This window comes from Melozone crissalis, unplaced genomic scaffold (assembly GCF_028551555.1).
Source record: "Melozone crissalis strain CALT ecotype California unplaced genomic scaffold, PUWL_Pcris_2 ptg000005l_1, whole genome shotgun sequence".
In the NCBI taxonomy this organism is placed as follows: domain Eukaryota; kingdom Metazoa; phylum Chordata; class Aves; order Passeriformes; family Passerellidae; genus Melozone; species Melozone crissalis.
In genome coordinates, this window is record NW_026535783.1 from 55,090,208 (window position 1) to 55,111,391 (window position 21,184).

General features: G+C 36.1%; 1 protein-coding gene across 4 annotated transcripts in view; it reads right to left on the bottom strand.

The window, feature by feature from the left end:
- Window positions 1–10,214: 10,214 nt before the first annotated feature.
- The window catches only part of RNF180 (ring finger protein 180), a 68,109-nt gene continuing 57,139 nt past the window's right edge, over window positions 10,215–21,184 (bottom strand). For 2 of the 4 annotated variants that reach the window (XM_054288313.1, XM_054288298.1), the window contains one exon: window positions 10,215–11,339. In XM_054288313.1, the coding sequence (XP_054144288.1) occupies window positions 11,137–11,339 (203 nt within the window). In that variant the 3' untranslated portion in view covers window positions 10,215–11,136. The remainder of the gene's footprint in view (window positions 11,340–21,184) is intronic. The other 2 variants (XM_054288321.1, XM_054288304.1) reach the window with 1 other exon arrangement.

The window sequence follows — 21,184 nt, forward strand, 5'->3', positions numbered from 1 at the left end:
AAACAGTCACTCAGAGCCTATTCTGGCAGACCACGGGCAGTTTGCATTGTCACCTGACCATGCTGCCTGCCATCTGTATGATTCCTAATGCCAAGTGGTACAGCACACAGCCAGCTATGCTGGCTCTAGTCCACATGAGGATTCCTGCACCAAAAGGTGGGAAAAGCAGAGCAATTTCAGGTGCAGCATGGCTGCTGGAGCAGCACGTAAAATGGCCTAGTGAGACAGTAGATTTGTCTGTCACGGTAGGTTAAAAAGAAGGGGCTGGTGGACAATGTTCATTGCTGAATCCTTATCGCTTTGGAAGACTCTCTTCTAGGACGTGATATTTTCTCTTTTAAGTCCTTGATTTTGTACTTTGACTGTGACTTGTTTACTGTGCAGTCATTCAACCCACTGCTTTGCATTTCAGGAAGAAAATTACCCACAGTTGTTGTTGCATTTTGAATATTTAAAAAAATTTAGCACTATTACTACATTTTAATTAATTTTACTACATTTTAATTAATGCTACCTGATAATGTTACCTAATAATGAAACCTGTCCATTTTTAATGTTTAAAACCCAAATAATTTCAATAAAATTAAAAATATAATTTTTGTATTAATTCTATGTAACAGCTGTAATGTTTTTCTGACATAATGCTGATTATGGTAGTGTTTTTCAAAGAGACAGTCCAGAGTCTTTACTGAAGTCCTTTTAAATAAAAAAGTATTATTGCTATGATCTCATTTCTGATTACTGATGATGCTAACTGACAATGGAAATATTTCTTGAATTTGTGTAATAATTCTTGGATTGCTTTACTTGTATTTGTAAAAAAACTGAGATGTGAAATAAACTCAACTTTCTTTTCAGTTGGTGCAAAAGCCAGAAACCCTGTTTACTAAATAACATTGTGATTTATATTTTGCTGCCTGAAGCAATTTGCTCTCTGCTCTATTTAAGGGTTTAGACATTCTCTCCTTTTCTTGATGAGGGTACTTAGCTAAGCAGTATGTGGAAGCTAGTAGGAATCTTCCAGAAATGTCCTTCCAGCCAGTGGGTCACAGACATTCCTGAAAGGTTTTTAATGTTAAACTTTTTGTAAAGCAGTAAATGCTACCCCAGGGGTAGGGGTGTGTTGTGGGTTTTTTTTAAAGGAGATAAAGAATTTAGTTAGTATCTAACTAAATCATGCATATATTGTTAGTATCTAACAAGTCATGCATATATAATTTGGCTGCCCTTTGATTTAAATTATGGTCGTAAGATAATTTCGTTATTGTTGCCAAAAAATTTCTTAACCTGTTATATTAACTCTGTAATATTTGTATTTATATATTCCCCAGTGTTTGTAAGAGTGCCTTTAACTTGAGAAGCCCCAAGTGATTTGCACATTGAACATTCTACTAGACTCTGCATGAAAATAAAGATTAAAAATAATGACAATCAGACCTTAAATTACTCTGAAAATAAAACAATTCAGGAATACCCAGGGAAAGAGAAGGGTTTCTTCATTTATGCTATTGTTACCATTATACTAGATTCCTCTCTTAAGCAGAATTAGAGATAAAATAGTAGTACGGCTTGACAGTTTAATACCATTATGTAATTTTTGTAGTTTAGAATTTAAATCATAACCTACATGACAAATAAAAATTAATTTGTGAGGCTTGATTCCTAGGTGAGTGTAAAGAAAACTATCAGATGATTTTGTGGGTCTTGAAATTGCTGTTCATGTGAAATTGGAGTATATGCATCGGAAAAATCTGTGACCATAGAACTGTTTTATGAACGTATATGTTCTTTTAATTCCCAAGTTTTAAAAAAGGTAAAAGGTGGAATCCAATTCTATAAGATGGAACCAGAGAGGGTTATAATTTGACTGTAACATTAACTTCTTACACACATTCTCTGCTTGATAAAATGTAAAAGGAAATTAGCATATTCTTCCTCCCCTGAAATTTAATTCAAATTATTTTAGAACTAGTGTAACTTCTGACAGCTGAAATGCATACATTAGCCATGTAGAGCCATCTGCAAGGCAAACACATTCTTACCGCATACGTTTCTAATTGGAACGTGTTGTCTTGCAGGCATCATTTGATGCCATGCTCTGACTGGTAATGAATTTTGGAATCATGCATCTCCCCAAGGATTTATACTGTATGGATTAAGGACAGTTTTTTGAGAATTTCAGTTATTTTCACACTTCGGTTGTAAGTGTAAACATAATTTCTTGGGTAGCAGCCTGATTATATGAAGAGTTACTATCCCCCAAACCAGGGGTTACTTTAGGTAGATAGGTATTATATAGGATTTTTTAAAGTATTACACTTCTATTTTAATTTACCAGGATGGTCAGCTAATTTTTTCTGTCAATATCTGATATCCTTAACTTTATACAGGTAATACTGTAAAGCTACATGAGATTTCTTGTCTCTACAGTCTGAATTCCATTCTCAGGCTCAGAAACAGTGGAATATATTACATGATTAGCATTTTAATGCTATTTTTTTTGAATGACAGAGTAAAAAGGATTTGAAATAATTAATTTTTAATGTTTTCATCAGTATCAAATGACTTATCATAATCCTTTTATTGGTGGCATTTACAGTCTCTGCTTCATTGTCTTGTTTGAGGATAAAATATTGCATATGGAGCATTTTTAAGTTATTGCTGATTACATTTTAATGATTTAATGGAAATGTGGAAATACTTCAACTAAATGTTGAAAATGTTTGATGGAAAATGAAATAGATTATTCATAAGTGAAATGGTATCTACTGAAAAGTCAGAATATAATTAGTGCAGTTTTCTCATCCTAAAACCAAAGTACAAATTTAAATGAGCCATCACAAATACAGTAGCATAATGATTTGTATCACTTGTATATCATCAATCTAGAAATCCTGGGAGCAAATTTATTTAATTTGTAAATTTAATTTGCAAATTATTTAATTTGTAAATTTGTAAATTAATTTGTAAATTCAAGGGCATGAAGCTGAAGGAGTCTTTCATTACATTGTAAAGTAGAGTGGACAATAAAAAATGTGGCTGAGGGATGGCAGCATTACTGTTGAGTAATACAGAGTAATATTCTATAGTATTGAGTTCCAGAATATTTTTAAAACTCAAAAACTAGTTGGCTAAGTGCACACAGGACAGTGACTGCTGCTACAATATTACAGGAAGTGCTAACAGATAGATTTTAAATGTCGAACAGTCCTGTGGGGCGTTTTCAGTAGCATTTCCATATACCACAAACAATCCTGAATGAAGCAGCATACTTTCCTGACCAAGGACCAATGTGTAAAGAGCCCTTAAGAAGATCGGGTCTAGGCAGCCTGAGCCAAGACCTTGAGGGGTTTCATCTCTTCAGGCACAACAAGCAAACAGGCTCATAAGCCACTCTTCTGTTCCTACAAGCTTCAAACAGAACTGAGGGAACAGTCAGTTGTTTTCTAGGCAGTGGTCAGTAAAATAATCTTGTGTTATTAGTATTGATCTTGAATTTTCTAAGCCAGGCTGAAGGGCATTTATCCTGGCACTGCTACCCAGTACTGATATCCACTACCTCCCTGGAAGCAGTTGCTTTGCTGTCCTTTGCTTATCTGCTATTTTACACCTTCATGGTTGTTTTCTTGCAAGAACCAACCATACTCTGGCTCCTGGCATCTTTTTTACAGGGACACAGAAGTTTCTTTGAAAACATCCTGAGGTTTTATTTATATCTAGTACCACAAGGTGTTTTGTTCCTCTTCGTCATGCATATATATTTTCCTTCCATTTATATATGCCACAACTTTCATTAAAGGCTGTGGAATAAGTCAGGTTAAGATTCCCACCTGGTTATAAGTTCAGAATTTTGAGAGAGTGGTATGTCATGCCTTAGCAAAACAAACTGATTGAAATAGAAGAGCAGCCCCAGAGGACAGAAAGCAATGAAAAATAACAGTACACAATCTTGCCTTCTTTGGATAGATTCCAGCAGTCACAGGTGAACCTATATACCCTAAGAAACCTGGGATTATTGGGGAATCTTTTAATGGAGCAGAAAAGGAAAATCAGTGTGTGTTGTCAGATGCCCTGTATAGCTCCTGAGGACTTGTTATAGGACACCTGCTCAGTTGAGGACCCCAAAGTGCCAGGGGAGACTACAGAGTGCCCTGGACAGCGCTCAAAGGACAAGGAAATCCATTTGGTCTCCTACATAACTCTGCCCAGATGAGAGTCTTTCCTTGAGAAGCAAGCCCTGAGCTTTTTTCCCCCCCAGTGTCAGTCTGATGACTTGTCCAGAAGCGTTCCTCTGATCAAATTTGTCGGCTTAGTCAGGACATTTTCTGCAGTGTTCATCAGAGATGAAGTTTGTCATGTAGGATTTGTCTGTAATAAAATAATTTTAGTAAAACCTCCTGGAAAAAATGTGGGATTATAGGAACCCTTGGTCTTCTTTTAGGAACTTTTTTTAACAATAAAAAACCTGTAAAAATTATGATCAAGTGAAAAGTTGAATGTCCTCAATTATACATTATTACATTTTATGATTAAACTTCCACAGTGTAATGGTGTAGAGTACTTTCAAATAGGTCTACATTTTAGTGCCTCATCAGAAATGTAGAAATATTTCAACCAAAGAAGATGTTTGGTACAAAATTAAATAGATTATTATATACGTTATTTTTAACCATGTAATTTTACTAAGCTATTATAGACAGTATTTTTTTTTCCAGTGTTATATCACAGCAACAAAGATTTAAGACTCTGGAGGTTCAGTTTAGTTTCAGTCATAGAGTAGTCAAATATAAATAAACATAAAATTTGAACTTGCTTTCATGAGAAATTCTGAAAACTCCAGAAATGCTATCAAAATACGTTTTACAGTAATACAAAAAGTTTGTAAGACACAAATCCAGTTGCAGGTGTATATGAGAAACCGTACTCTACGGTGATGACTCTCATTGATTCTGCTGGGGTCCAGATCACTGCTGAAATCCATCATAAACACATCCATTTAAGGTTTTAGATCCCAATATTTGAAATCCTAAAGAATCTATTTTGAAGAAATGTGATCTTCAATTCTGCATCAGGTCACTTTAAGAGGAAGGTCTCATATTGGGAATGACAAATTGAGGCAGACAAAATAGGAGGTACTGTTTGAAATTTGAATTCAAACCCTTACCTGTAAAAAATTAGATTTTAGACTTGAACATTTAAATAATAAGTTTAGATATAAAGTTGGCATATCAATTTCTGACACTAGGATTACTAATATGGAAATAATATAACTAAACCTTCTGTGATTCTTTCCTTAGTGCTCTTATAAGTACTGCAGAGAACTGCAACAACCACAGATTTCAATCAGTAAAAAGAAAAATAACTTTTTAAAGATTGAACTGGTTACCAAAGAGAGACTGGTCGTATTGAATCAAGATAACAGTGAAAGAAGAGAAAATTGTAATTAATTCTAGATGGATATGTACAGAAAAGTATAGAAATGAATAAAAATGTGGGTCAAGTTTTTCTAGCATTATACTGCTTTTTGTTTTTAAGGGAAAACATGATGTTCTCCTCAGACATTTCTGGTTTTTTTACCCCTTATTCAGGAATTCCCTTATTCTAGTCCTCAACCAGTCAATTCTTGTGTGATGACTTCACAGAATTGCTCACATGAGAGAGACTTCATTCTCTTAATAATTTCCGTGGTCCTTTGCTGGCATCTCACTAATAACTCTGTATTCCCTTTGTACAGGGCAGCCCTGAACTGGACAGAGCCCCCGCAGAGATGGACCCACCAATGCTGAGCCAAGTGGCAGGGCCATCTTCTGTGATGCCATTAGCTTTCTTGACACAAGGATGCACTGCTGGCTCATATTCAATTTGAAGTCTACCAGAACTCCCAGGATTTCTGGGAGTGTAGAGCTGCTTTCCAGCTGGGCTACCTCCTGCATGTACCAAGGCATGGGGGAGCTGTTCCCAGGTGCAGGACTGCTCTTGTTGAACAGCATGATGTTCCGGTCAGTCCATTCCTCCAGCCAGTCAAAGTTCCACTGGACAGCAGCACAACCCTCCGGTGTACTATCCACTTCTTCCTATTTTGTCCTCTGCAGCTTGCTGAGGGTATGCTCTGCCCCAGAATCCAGGTCACTATTGAAGATGATGAACAGGATAGGACGCAGGTTTGTTCTCTGGGATACACCACTAGCTACTCGCCTTCAGGCAGACTTTGTGCCACTAATCACAGCACTATGAGCTTGCTCTTCAAGCCAGTTTTAAATCCACCTCACAGGATTTAAAGGATACCATAAGGATACTATTACTGACAGAAGCCTTGGCCTGAACTAAGGTGCAAATGGGACCATAAGGATTTTATTTAACAATAAATGGATTTTATTTAACAATAAAATGAGAGGGAGAGGGAGAGGGAGAGGGAGAGGGAGAGAGCAAGTGAGAAGGAAGCAAGAGAGAGCAGAAGATAGTCACCACCCATGGATCCAGAAGTGTCCTTTTGATCCTTCTTAACCCAGGGTTTTTGCTGATAGGGTTCTGAGGTCATTCAAAGCTTCTCACTATTTATACATTTTTGTAAGCAAAGGAAATAATGGTCATTGGTTACATAGTTCTCTTATTCTATTCGCTAAAGGATTCCCTCACTTCTAGTGCTAATACTGAGTCTCATGCTCAGTCTTCCTCTGGGTTGTGAGTTGGTGGCTGCAATCTCTGCCTGCCAGAATTACCTTTTACCCAGCCTGAGCTGACTTCAGCACAGCTGGTGAGTTGGTTTTCCTCTTGGCCCATAGATTCAGCCATTATCACTGATACATTCTTCTCCCCAGCTTTGTTTACTTCCCCCTAGGCCTGAGATAACACTCAGACAACATCTTTGTCTTGTCTCATGTATTCCTCATGGTGTCTTAATTCACAGTTCAAGTTTCAGGTATGCACAGAGGCATGGTGGTTGCAGATGCCAGTTGTCCCATAACCTGCTGATCAGGATCTTTGTTTGACCAGCGATAAGCATACGAGCAGCAGATTCTTTACACACTTTGTCACTGTGAATTTTTGTCTGATTACCCAGGATGTGCTAGCTAGATCTGCCAGGCTTGGAGTTGGGCCCTTCTGTCACTCTATTCTGTGCTTATCTCATGGAAAAGTCTTTCTGTGGTAACTGTGTTTGAGACAGAAAATGGTGATCTTTAAGTCCTTATACTAGTACTGTCTGCCTTAGAACTTTCTGGTAAATAAAAGGCATGTCTAAGGATAGCTTGGTGTCTTGGTCCATATCCAGAGCAATCCAAAGCATCTTTCCTCACAGCCTCTGCCTGGGTATGGGGCTGAACACCAGCAGATGCTCTTGATATCCTATCTTTCTTTTCTGTTCATCTGTGACCTAGAATTCCCCAGAGGAGAGTGTGCATCTCATAGTTATAATGTTGTCAGGATAGCAAAGAACAAAAGATCCTGAAAACACATCCAAAAAGCAACACTACACACCATGAAGACAGTAACTTGTCAGATGATAGCTACAATAGATAATCTTACTCCCAGACTTTCATGTTATCAGCAATAATTTTCTGTAAAAATGACAAAACACACTGGTTCTTCTTTCTTTTCCATCTCAGTATCACTAAGTGAAGCAGTTGACATGGGATAAAAACACGAGGTGTATATGCAGAACACTGGGAAAAGCTTCACTTGGATCTGAGCTTCTGAAGGCAGGCACAAGCCATGAAAGACTCTGTTGTGCTTCACAGCAGCTGCTCCCTGGGCAGCTATTTTTTGGGATTTTTTTTTAGAATTGTCTCATGAGAGAAGCAAGATGACTGAACCTTTGGCAGGTAGGGGAGCTACAAACATACCCACTGGTTGGCAAAAAACTCACACACTTCTGAGCAGGCGTGAAGGTCCTTTTCCAGTAAATGTGATACCTAAGTTTTGTCCTGGGATTCTGCTGTCTTCAACTGCTAAATGGTCTTGACTAACAGTGCCAGTACTGAGAATTCTTCATTACCAGAATATGTTAAGAACCAGACTATGCCCCCAGATGATTTCTGACAAAAGATGCCTGGAAAGTAATGAAATAAATAAAAGGCTGCTAATATAAAAAAAGTTAATCCCAGTAGTGAAAAAATCAGCAAAACTTTGCTGCTCCCCAAGCAAAAACAAAAGGGATATCATAGAATACAATGAATAAAAAAAAAAAAATTCCACCAAGCAAAATCTAGTGAAATGACTGCAAAATATTAAAAACAAACCAAATTTTATTGTAAACATTTTAATACTACGATAGTTACAAATACACACTTGCTTATCAGGATCAATTGAACCAGAAAATAGCCCACAAAGGACCTGCTCTTGCTCGAAGAGATATTGACAGGATTTTACAGCAGACTTCAAGGAAAACCAAATTTAAGCTTTTAAATGGTTTCTGCATTTTTACAGAAGTATGTATCTCAAAAAATCCTGATATATGAAAAAAAATGTGCATCTCCACTCTATACCTCTTCGGTGTTTTCCTCCTATGGAGGATTGATCTCTCAGAGCTGGAGAAGCCTTCATAATGTACATTTTTAATAATTTAAGAATAATCTTCCTGTGGAATTAATAACAATCCATATAAAATGAAACAATATTGCTCAAGAAACTGTTTAGGCCTTGAAGAAAGGTAGAGTTAAACAATTAGAAATGTCTTGCAAAACTGTGCGTCCTACTAACTTTAGAAAAATGTCTCTCTCAGTCATCAATTCTTGTTGAAAATGTACAAAAGAAGCCAATATTACATTGTATTTTTACTCTTCTTTGTGGCCCTTTTTCAAATAAAACCATGGTAACATGCTATTAAAAATGATGCAACTTTTTCTTATATAACTAGTTAGCTTCTATACTACATTTCTTATGTCTTAATATATTTTTGAATATTTACTGAAGGATATTGCTTTACCAGACAGCCTCGTTAAAATTTTAAATAATATTATTACTGGAATTTTAGACTATATCACATAAAGTAATTTTTCATGACAATTTTTTATTTTAGGTTTTTTGATATCAAAATGTAGAAGGAATTTTTTTTACCAGGGAGTTGGTCTCTCCCTTTTCTGACATATGAGCTGTAATTCCAGAAATTTAGAGAGGCAAACAAAAATTGCAGTTAGAATGGCAGTCCTGGCATATATGACAGAACTGTTTAAATTTGTGGATAATATTTTAGCATACACACCCACACATCTGCATGTAGCCAAATAGGAGCGTATGACTTATACCCCCTAGTTTTTAAAATACTTCCACCAAATGCTTTATTCCAGCCTTAAAGCTTTAGAAAGATTATGCTTAATGTCATTAATAATAGAGCCAGTCACTTTTAGGAAGAGACAAAGCACCTGGATGTGGATTATTCTTATTACAAAAATGTATTTTTGGCAAAGCCACAAGTATGTGGTGATGGGGAATTTCAGTTCTTACACCTCTTTAAATTTGCATATATTAAAAAAGACAACAGATTATTTAGTCTAATCAGTGTAGTTTTTGTAATTTTTAGTTCTACTCATATGTTCTTGAAAAGATTGTTTTATGCAGCCTGTTAGAAATGAAATATTTGTAGTTGATTTACTGCTGATTTTCAGATTAAGTGAAAGTTTCTTTTCCGGATCTCTTCATAGCCTGCAAGAGGCTGACCATGCTGGAGCTGCTCCAGTAAAGGAATATAAGATCATTCTTAATAAAACTCTGACTTCATTCCATCACATTTGGCAGATGGCACCTTCCACAACATATTTCTCCTTGTTCTCTGCTAGAACAGGGGAGTACACCACCTACTGAAAAAACCACAGGTCTCCCACACAAATTCTGATACTAGAGGGACAATATACCTACACTCACATGCTTTTCTAGATGAAAGTACAGTGTACTTTGAAGAGTCATGCCACTAGAAATAAAAACTTCCTTGTACCTCCCTGAAAAGTAAAACCCTAAACTACTGTGTGCCATTCTTCAAACCTGATTCCCACATTCATTTCTAGTATCTTGTACTATAATTTAATAGATGCTCTTCCTCTTAAAAATACTGTGTAAATAGCAAGTCTGGAATTATTGTTGAACTGGTTGCAGTTTGGTACTGTAACTCATCAATTTTTATTTAGAGTAACTACAAAGTGCTTCAGAATAGTTTCACAAGAAAGGTGCAAATAAATACTGTGCCCTCTTATGTCCGGTCTCATGAGACATAAAATCCACATTTAAAAGTATCCTCAATTTTTACAGCAATTTAATAATGATACTGATTTCTTATACTGGAGAATGCTTCTGTCTCCAGTGTTTATTTGGGTCAGTGTCTAACAGCATCATAGCCAACAGGCCTGCTGCTTGCCCTCCATTAGTCTTGCTGGATCCAAACACACTCATCTGAATGGGTAAAAAAGGTATGGTGCTACAGTGGGAATCTGCACAAAAATGGTCTTCTTACTGTGCAGAACTTGTGATTGTTAGTTGATTCCTTTTGATTAATATTTGCAGAGAAGATGAACTGGCAGCACACTGCAGTGTAATTTTTCTTTTTGGTTAATAGGCTCAAACTATCACAGTGGAATGCTGACAGGTCTATCAGTTGTCAAAATTTTCCAGGATTTGGATCATGGCACTGAAATAGTTCTGATGAATATCTGCGCAATGCATGGTACAGCACTTCTGCTCCCAAAGGATCTGAGTAAAAATGGGAAGCATCTTTATTGCTTTTATGTATGAGGAATTGAAGCACCAATGAGTGAGTGAAGTGTGTCAACACAGAGTGAAACCCCTAAATGACTCTATAGATTACATTCTTTTGTAGCACACAGACTTCCCCTAAAAACTGGGAGTACTTCTACAGAGTAATCATTTTATAAATTAGGGGTAAATTCTTTTCCCATCAAAATTTCCCAAAGGCAAAACTCCCACTGAATGAAGTATGATGTGGATTTCACATTACATTTGTAACCAAACTCAAGTACTTTGTCACATATAGAAGTAACGAACAGCTGCACAGCATGCTTGATGCAGTCTATTCCAATTCTGAATGATAAAAATGCAGTATCAAACATTTTAACCTTTTTTCAATATTTTTCTATTCACAATTTTTCTGTTCCTATGACTCTCATTTTCCTTAACTGTTATTTCTACAGCCTAAAGAGGGAAAAAGAAATAACAAAGGAAACAGAAAACAATAAATCCTATTATCCAGTTGACTGAATAAATGTATATGATCACCAAGTCCATATCAAACCGCCATCCACGGCTATCATCCTCGAAGTCCATGAAGTCCATCCTGTGAGCAGCATGTGGGAAATGCCTCCTGGTCACAGTATTTGAGCGCCTTCGAAAACCTGCTGAAAAACAGACAAGGAGATAAAAATCTTTTTAAAAAGAACCAGATTGACTAGCAAAAAAAGTTAACACTCCTTCCTCCAGTTATCAAAAAGACAAATAGAAGCGGGAAATCTCACACCTCACTGCTAAATTTCATCACTTTGTTGGACAAGAAGCTATCTTTGGAATTGATTTTGAAGGATTTAAAAAGTAACACTGTGTTCCTTAAAAAGTAACTCTGTGTTCCACGTCTAGAAAATAATATGTTTGTTTGTTTGTATATGGATTTCTCTACCATAATAAAGTAATGATATCTGCTTAAGTTATCCAGATTTATGAGCACCTCTCTTTTGGTGCCTTCTTTCACTGAGTTTGACTTAGTGATCTAGAAGTGAAAGGCTCCATATACTGTAATGAATCTTCAGTAATTGGCTAAAATGGGTTCCCTAAGATGGATTCTGAATTCTTCGGTAATCAAAAATATCCAGATCTGTACCTACATAGTTCAACAGTTGATACACATTTGAATTCCTTTTTACTAGAATCTGAGATTATCTTTCAAAGATAAAATAAATAAATCTTCTAAATGAATTGTGCTTGCTTTAATATAATGCTCATTATGTTTAATATAATGCATACCAGGTGAAAATTCAATTTTTAAATCACTGTTTCTACGCTGATAACACCTTAAAAATATATAGGCAGATGCAAACAAGTCAAGTGGAAGTAAAAATCCTGTGTCTCCAAGATGGCCTGAGTGTGGGGTCCTGCCAAAAGGTCTGTTCTCTTCATTGTCCCCCAGACTTCTCCAAGTAGCAAGAGAGGTACTGTGGAAGCAGACCTCTTCCCTATGCCAAGACATGAGTTTGGAGAAGAGTCTGTGCAGCTGTGTCAAACAGTAGGCTGTGGCACAAAAAAGAGCCTGGGAGCTGTGTTGCAAAGGCAGAAAATCTGTCCGATTCTGATAAAGGACTGTTGTACTCTGGATTTTTCTTCTGTTTTCATGGAAGGAGAAATTTTTATGATGCATTCTGTATTCTTTAATAATTTCTGAACAGAAAAATACCTTTTGTATTTCCAGCTAGAGTGTAAACCACATTTCTTAACCATCTGCAGATAAAAGCTGAGAGCTGTAGAGCTCCTCAAAAACTGAACAGCAACATAGAGTAGGGGTTTGAATTATGAAACAGAAGACCTGAGGGAGCACCAATCATCTTTTAATGTATTTTTCTACTACTTAAAAAAAATCCTATCATACATGATTTCAATCCCCAAACAATATAGTCCCCAAATAATTAATGTATGGGCATGTATTTGTGCAAAAAATATATTTTATTTAACTTTCTTGCATATGCCTGTGTTGCTACACTCTGAACAAGAACTTCTACTGAAGTCACATGAATATGCATGCACAGTGCTGGCAAAGTCTGGCAGACTGTTAGTGGGAACCTGTTACTAGATAACAAAAACAACGTTTTGTGCAAATCACACTTTTATATGCACCAAAGTGTGCAAACCAAAAAGGTTTTCAGTAAGCATCAGTAGGCACATCTGTTGCACTTTGCAACCTTCTATGAAGTACTAGCAAAGCACTAAATAAAACTACAAAAAAAGAAAATATCCTCTCAATTTTATAAGTTGACCTACTTTTTTAAAATTAGAAAATAGAAGGTACAAGATAGAAAATTTTACTCTAAAAATGTTCCCAAATGAATAATATGCAAGCTACAATAACCATTTACATTAAAAGTGCTTGCGTAAAATTAAATTATGTATGAACAAGTGTTCTGAGGTTATCAGATATACCAAAGTACATAATTTTGGCACTCTTCTTTCTGCATGGATGAGAAGAGCTATTGAAAGACTGTGAGGAAAAAATGCAAGTATAGACTGAGACCTTCCCATATGTGCCCTTGCAGCACCTGGCAGCTTAGTGAGCTAGATCTTTGGAAGTTGTTTCCAGAACAATGTGTTAAAACAGCATTGCACGTGTCTATGCATGCTTGTGAACCAGATCTCACACTGACTCCATTTACTGTACTTTATGTCCCTTGGTGGAGCAGTTTTGGAGTAAATAAATTGTTTTCCTTTCAGGTAACACTAGAAACAGAAGATGAGCTCTTAGAGCTCAGAAGTGTTCCAGTAATGTGCTTCAACCACTAATGGGCATTTAGCCCTTGGGACTACAAGTTGCTTCACATGCAAATGTGGACATCTGACCTCACAGCATCAATTTTTGTGCTCTATTATAGCTGATATAATTGCTAATGCAAGAATGCCTCTGAGTGACAGGGAATAATCTTTTCTACAACATCTTTATGCCATTCATAATTTTACAGATCTCTAGTATCTGTTTTCTCTAATATGCTTTCCAAACAAAAGAACTTTTGAATTTTCTTTGTATGGAAAAAGCTTCAAAACTTCAGACTATCCTTTCCACATTATGCTTCACCCTCCTTTATTTTTCTCTGAGATGATGTAATCTAAAATTATGTGCAAAATTTGAGGTGTGGGATCACCACAAATCCAGACAATGACAAAACATTTTGTTATTATTCCTGTTTACCTTTTTATTGTGGCTGTGCATGAAATGTTTTCAAAAAATTAACCCCAGTATTATCCAAATGTCTTTTTTAAAATGGCAATAGCTGATTTACAGCACACTACAGTGAATAATATGCATTATGGAGATGACTAATGCCTCTGTGTTCACCTGACTGTCCTCATAGTGAAAATGTTTTCCTTGCAATCTGAACTCTTCATATGCCTTAATGCTCATCCACTTGCCACGGAACACTGTGAACAGGTGGTCTGTCCTCTTGGTGGTCTCCTTAGAGGTATGATAAGGCTGACTGAAGATCCTCCCCAAAGCCTACCCTTTCCCTGACTGAAGAAGCCAGTTCTTTCAGCCTCTCCTTCCGGGTCAGGTTCTCCAGGCCTCTGAGCATCCCAGCCAAACCTGGGTCACTCTGCTAAACCTGCTCCAGTCTACTGCTGTCTTCCCTGTACAAGGGAGGAAGGCAAAACTGCAGGATTTTAGATGTGGAGTGTTGAGCAGTAGGGGATAAAAGCTTCGTCCACAGTTTTTCATATATCCTACTCCTGTTCACAAAGCCCAGGATGCTGCTGGCTTTCTTCACTGCCAGGGCATACTTCCAGCTCACCCACAGCTTGCTCTCCACCAGGATGCCCAGGCTCTTTCCAGAGATCTGTCCTCAGGCTTTCAGTGCACAACCTCTCTCATTGCCAAGGACTCTTCCTTCCCAGGTGCCGGTCTCAGCATTTGTCCTTTTTGAATTTCAGAGTCCTTCCAGAACATTTCTACAGCTTGTCAATGTATCTCTGAATGGTAGCCCTGTGTTGAGTCTATCAATCTGTCCTTAACTTTGCTGTTCTCTGCAGGCCTGATGAAAATGTCTTCTGTTGCTATCTCCAGGTCACAGATCAAAAGAACTGTTAGTTGTCAAGTTCAAATTTACTGTCGTTAGTGAAGTGAATAATTTAATATCACTATAAATTTTACCAGCTGTATATGTATCACTTTACACAGACCACTGTGTCATTCTGACAAGGTCTCAGTTTGAGTTGCTATGTGCTCTTTTACACTGTATTTTCCATCTCCTACTTGGGTCTGTTTTTCTTTTTGAGGTGCCTGGCAAAAGGATCTTTGTCTGATGCAGCACCTGCATTTCTCCAACTTCTTGTCCTGTCTGAATAGCAGCCCCACCACTGAGTCTTCCAATTTGTTGTCACTGGCAGACTTGATGAGTACATGGAGGAAAAGAACAAAAATTTCCAAGTATTCTATAATTTTTCAAGTATACAGGTGTTTTTATGTTACTTTCATGCTTTGACAAACAAGGTATCATCCCAAACTTCTTGCATAAATGCCAGCTTTCTCCCATACACACATCAAGAGGCATTATATTCTGATTAGGCTAACATAATAGCTAAATTGCAAGATTTTCTAGTTAAGATGAGCTGTGAGATTTGTATTTCCAAGAAAGAAAAATCATATATTGCTAGAAAGGTTTATGAGAGGGCAGCACTTATTCTGTGTGAATGACTGCAAGCATGTCTCATTAACTTCTCATCTCATGCCCCAAGCTTTCAGTCTCAAGCTCTCCACTGAAATTCAAGTTCCCAAAATATCCAGTTCCTTCCCCAAACTAAGGCCCTTTAATGAAACCACCATCCTTCTCAGATCCAGAGATCCACTTCTTCTGCATGAAAAGCTTGAACCTTATCACCCTCTTGCCTCATTATTTCAGCTCCACACACATGTTGTCTCAGAAGTTTTTATCTAGAGAGAGTCATATCAAATTACAAACTTTTCTTTCTCCAGGATGCATACCAGAACCTTCAGCTTTCTACGTTAAAACTTCTACTATCATCTTCCAAGGCCTTTTCCACAGCAAAATCATATTTCCAAATCTCCCTCACTATCCTGCTCTTACTTTCCTCTCACTTTCTCTCTGCTGTCCTTGCATATTTCACTCCTCTTGCCCTTCTAATATTATCTGTGGTCTCTTGCTGGCTGCCAGCACCTCATACCCATGACTTACATGACAGCTTAAACATCTCTCCTTTTCTTTTCCATCCCCAAAATCCAAGTCCTACTTTTTGACAGCTGTTGGGCTCTAGAAAACCTGGATGTAAAATGTACTTAAGGTACATTTGTACCTTAGTACCAAATGTATCTTCCTTTCCTGAAATCATTTTTACTTTCACTATGTTGTCTGTCTTACCAGTTATAGACTTTTGCTGGGCTTTTGGTTTAAGTGTTAAATTCTATTGCAGTCTCAGAGAGGTAAGTCGTGTTGAAGCAGTAATTTGTGCATGCTTAAAATGTGATTTATTGAACTCACTGTGCATATGATATACTGATGGCCTCTGCACATGAATAAATCAGTTGCATGCAGGCAATTTAGTGAGAAACACACAGATATTGCTTTTTAAAGGTGTCAAAGACCCCTATCTGAAAGAGTCTAGATAAGCAATCAGTTACTGTGAAAATCTGAAAATGCCATGCCCTGAAGCCTTTCATATGGGACACAAGACTTGATTCCATAAGGGACACTCCTTTCCATAAGGCAGAGCTGGGAACCACTGTTACAGCTAGATGTCTGCTTTGTGACTTTCACAAGGCATTTAATACAAAAAGAAGAACAACATGCTACAGACAAAACTATGTAGAAATCCCAAACTGTGGAAGTGTCAATGATGTACACGTCATTTGTCAAAACAAAAGGCTTGCAAAAATGTCAATCCTACAGAATCAAGCACCAGCCAAACAATGCTTCTTGCTGTTGGGTATTAGCAAAACTATCGGGATTCATATCTAAGAATAATCTCCCCTCTCTTAAAACTTTATAAATCCTTTGTGGATCTGAGAAGAGAATGCAACAAAATGAACCAGAAATATACAAAATCGAAAGGATAAAAAACCCCAACCAAAGCAATGTATAGAGGTTCCAATGGCAATAACAGTTCTTAAAAATATTTATTTCATACAGCTCTAACTTCCCATATTATTTTCAAAATTATAAGTACAATTTTTTTGGTAGCTAATCTCAGAGTTTTTCTTCAGAGGTGTGTAAACAAAATAAACACAGAATTTAAAGTTATTGATTACAAATCAATACATAAAAGCCATACTTGAATTTGGCATTTCTTTGGATCATTTATGGCCAATACCTTAAATTAACATCTCTCAGGCCTTTAGGACAGTGACTACTTTTCATTTGGACTTTTTCCTCTGTGAAATACTGTAAATTGCATTCCATCACAATTACAACTATTTTCACTTGACAAATTTGGTGGTTTTACTCTAGAGTGGAAATAAATATAAGATCTTCATACAGCTTGTCAGATTTCAGTGAGAATTATTTATAAGTGAAGTTTTTTGCACATTCCTACTATTAGTTTGAATTCTAAGAAAAAAATACAGCATCCCTTTACCAGTTAACAGTGATGTTCAGAATACTAAGCAAATAAAGAGATAAAAAGTTGGAAGACAGTTATCTCTTGCTATTTTATAGATAAAAAATTCAGCTTTTACAAATTAAAATATGAACCCATGAAGTTAGCTTGTATATTGTGAAAAATAAGCAGATTGTGAGAAAAGAAAATGAGTAAGTTTGAAAATTAATGCCAAAAGCCATAAAGCCACATTAAATGCATGCATACACATTTTACATTGGCTATTCTGCATAACTAAATATCTAACTCTTTATTAAATAAGAAATCTATTTACCAATTTTATGAAAATTATTCAATAGCTACTGTGTCCAGTCCCTCTCAGAAATTCAAAGAAAAAGTAGAACTCATAATTTCTTTCTTGGGCTGTTTATTTTCCTGAAAATAACGGAATCAAGAAACGAGAGGACTGTGGGAGGGCATAATGACCTTAGAAAACATGCTCAGCCTGTGATTATTATCACAGAAAACATAATCATCTGTGATTATTCTATAATTATCAATACTCACAAATAGAAGCCACTTGGCTAGCTCAACTGCTAGGATACGTACTAAAATGGGAGTAATTAATTCACATATCTCAGTGTAAAAGTCACTTGACTTTGGGAGACTTGAAGGAATTTTGGAAGATAGTCAGGATGCAGATCTTTTTTTTTTTAAGTAACTAGGTGAATTACCTGTTTGCTTTTTCTTTCTTCCCCCAAATCATAACACAAAAAGTACCAAACAGTCAGAATATTATGTAACAGTCGAGGAATGATATCAAGGAATGAAGCTGCATGGTCTCATACGCATGTCATAGAGATCCAAATGCATAGGTTGCACACATTCTAGACCATAAAATGTCTTACTTTGATTTTAAAGGTAAGACTTGTACATGTATATTGATGACATACAAATTACAGTTATGGTAATTTTAATACATTTGCCTTCAGGAGGGGGAGTTGTAATGACTTTTGTTCACATTTGTTTGTAAATAAATTGTATCTTAACAGTGAATTTAACTTGTGGACAATTTCTCTCTTTAGCATGACCATACAGACAATAAAAACCAGGGTATTTCAAACAGCAACTTGAGATTGTTTCTGCTTCTGCGGTTATGTGCATCAATAATCTATATGAAAAAATAATTTTAAAAAGTATTCTGAATATTTTAATTCAATGAGATTTCATCTTATTTTTAATCTACTTTCTGCTTCTCTTCCATTCTATCTAATCTCTTACTCATCATCAACATCATTCATCTCTCTCCTGCTGTTCCTACATTTTACCACTGAACGTTTCTGTACATCATGTTGTATTTGTCATCTTCCCAGATGACCAAATACTGTATTTCAGCTGCCAGCAACTCTTGCTAAGTTATCATCACAAAAGCCTTCCCCTGTTTGTGTCATATTGCTCTAATGGCATTGGCTACCTCTAGCTTCATTCTTCCCTCACTAAGTACTTACATCCCTTTAGGCTCTGTTTGTACAGACTGCTACCTCACAATATATAGAGAAGCAAACACTATCGATATTGATAGGTAGACTTCTTATATAATAAGAGATGACTGAATAAGTACAGAATAGCATTAAAAAAATATGTCATATTGTTTCTTGTCTTTGATGCAAATGATACTTGGCATGATGCTTAATTTTCTCTAGATTATTATTTTGTAACCTGCATGATTGCTGTATTTTTTTCAAAGCATAATATTTAATACTAATGATGATTTAACAAGATACTTTGCAGAGTTTTTTAACTACTGTTAAAACCGTTTCAGTGCTTAAGGCTTTAATGTTTTAAGACAGTGTCAGTGATAACAGTAGATAATAGTAATGTAAATACTCTCTTTAAAATAAATTAATGAATTGTCCTTACTTCTCCTAAGACAGGGGCAGTGTGATGGCAGAGATCAGAAGGAATACCCGTAATAGGCATGCCTCACCACACCCCTCTGTAAGACATGGCTCTGTGCATTTGCACAAAACATTCAGTTCATCTGCAAATCTGGCAACACGAGTCCCGTAATTTCTCTGGAGAAACTCGTGAATTACCTTTCTTGGACCCATGCATCTGTCTTTTAAAAAGGCATGTTCAGTTTTAGCTATTGTCAATACTCAAAATTTCTATTTCCCATCTGAGCAAATAAAAGAAATGTTCCTCCGGATAATGAAAAAATTCAAAGTACAAAATTATATTATTAGAAAGCTGGCACAGTTTTCCTGAACTGAAAGTTTTCTGATGATGACAGTAGTTAACCAGTTTTTAGGAAGTTAGCCAAGACTTCACAGAATGAGCTGTCTAAAAAGCCTTCATAGTTGTTCAACATAAAATTAAAAATAAATTTTCACAAAGCAGGTTTATTAAAAAGTTAACTAGAAAGAAGTAATTTGAAATAAAAAGAAAATGCTTATGAACTGTTAAAAATTCCTTCCTTTAGTCCTTTTTTAATTGTGCAATGGTTTTTATCTCTGATTTTTCCTGATGCAATTTCAAACATTCAATTTTATCTACTCAGTAAGTATATTCACCAAAGCTCCTGAATCTGCTCTGTTGTTTGCAAATCTCTGGCTTCTTTAAGAAGGTATGGCTAGTCTGGCTCTAGACTAATTAAAATATTATCACATTTTAGTGTTTATTATTCTCATTCATCACCTTGAGTGCTTTCATGGTTCTTCTTTTGTCCTTCATCAAATCAAAATGTCAGCTTTTGTCTTCACTTTAAAGGGTCTCCACAACTCTGTATTGCCTAAAAAATGTTGCCTATCTTTTTACAATTATGCTGTGCAAGCACCACATTCTTCCAAAAATCTTGTCAGATTTCTGTCCAAGAAATACTCCAGGATCAAAGTGAATTTTTGCTTATGTCCAGCTTTGGAATGGGTACAGAGTTATCTGTCACTGGTACAGGTGTATGAAGTAGTAATCACAGCATATTAGGCAGGAAAAACACTGTATGTGGCTGTCCTTTCTTCCCTATCCACTCACAGACAGCGATGAAGCCAACTGATACATCTACCATCCATTAGCAACCAAAAATTATTATGTAGCAAACAGAGTTTCTGTGAGGTATCAAATAAACGGACTGAACACCAGGCAAACTTAACTTTTAATTTAAGATATATTTACACCAGCAGAGTTGAAATTCTTTAGTGGTTACATGAGTACAAACTGCTCTCTAGGTCATGCATTTCAGCGCTGGGGAAGAATGCACAACATAAAATTTATTAAACATAATAGTTAACAGCTATAGCTAACAGTAACAGTATAGCTAACAGCTAATTAAGAATATAATATAATAATTTTTTCCCTATTCCCTATTCTTCTTGGGTAGCTGGCAAGGATTATTCTCCACTTCCACTAAAACACATAAAAAATACTTGCTATTTCCTGTCATTGGTGAAGAAAAAAGGCATCTTTCCTTTTTCTTGTTCATAGAGACCAATCTGAACCTGAACTAATCACAGCAGAACTTTACACAAAACATAAATATTAAAATCAAGAGATATTTTATGCTCTAAACAAATTCTGTAATGAAAGACTACCACTTTAAAAAATTAATAATTTAAAGTTTACCCAACGTGGTTAAACAAAGATTATGTATTGTTTTCAGTAGTCTCTAGAAGGCAAATAGTAAATATTTATGTGATCTTATTTAATAAATAAATAAAATAGAACCCTTTTATGATGGCGTAAATAAAATCATAATGAAAGACACTATTTTATCAAACTGTAGAACATCTTATAAAACAGGCATACTGAGTAGTCTAAAGGTCTTCCTACCCTATCATTCTTTTCCTGACAAGTCAGACTATGAGGAAATGGTCAGGATTGAAAAAAAGTAAGCACAAGGCAAGCATATTGCAACACTTTTCCCTCTCAGTCCCAGGGACTTGCATTT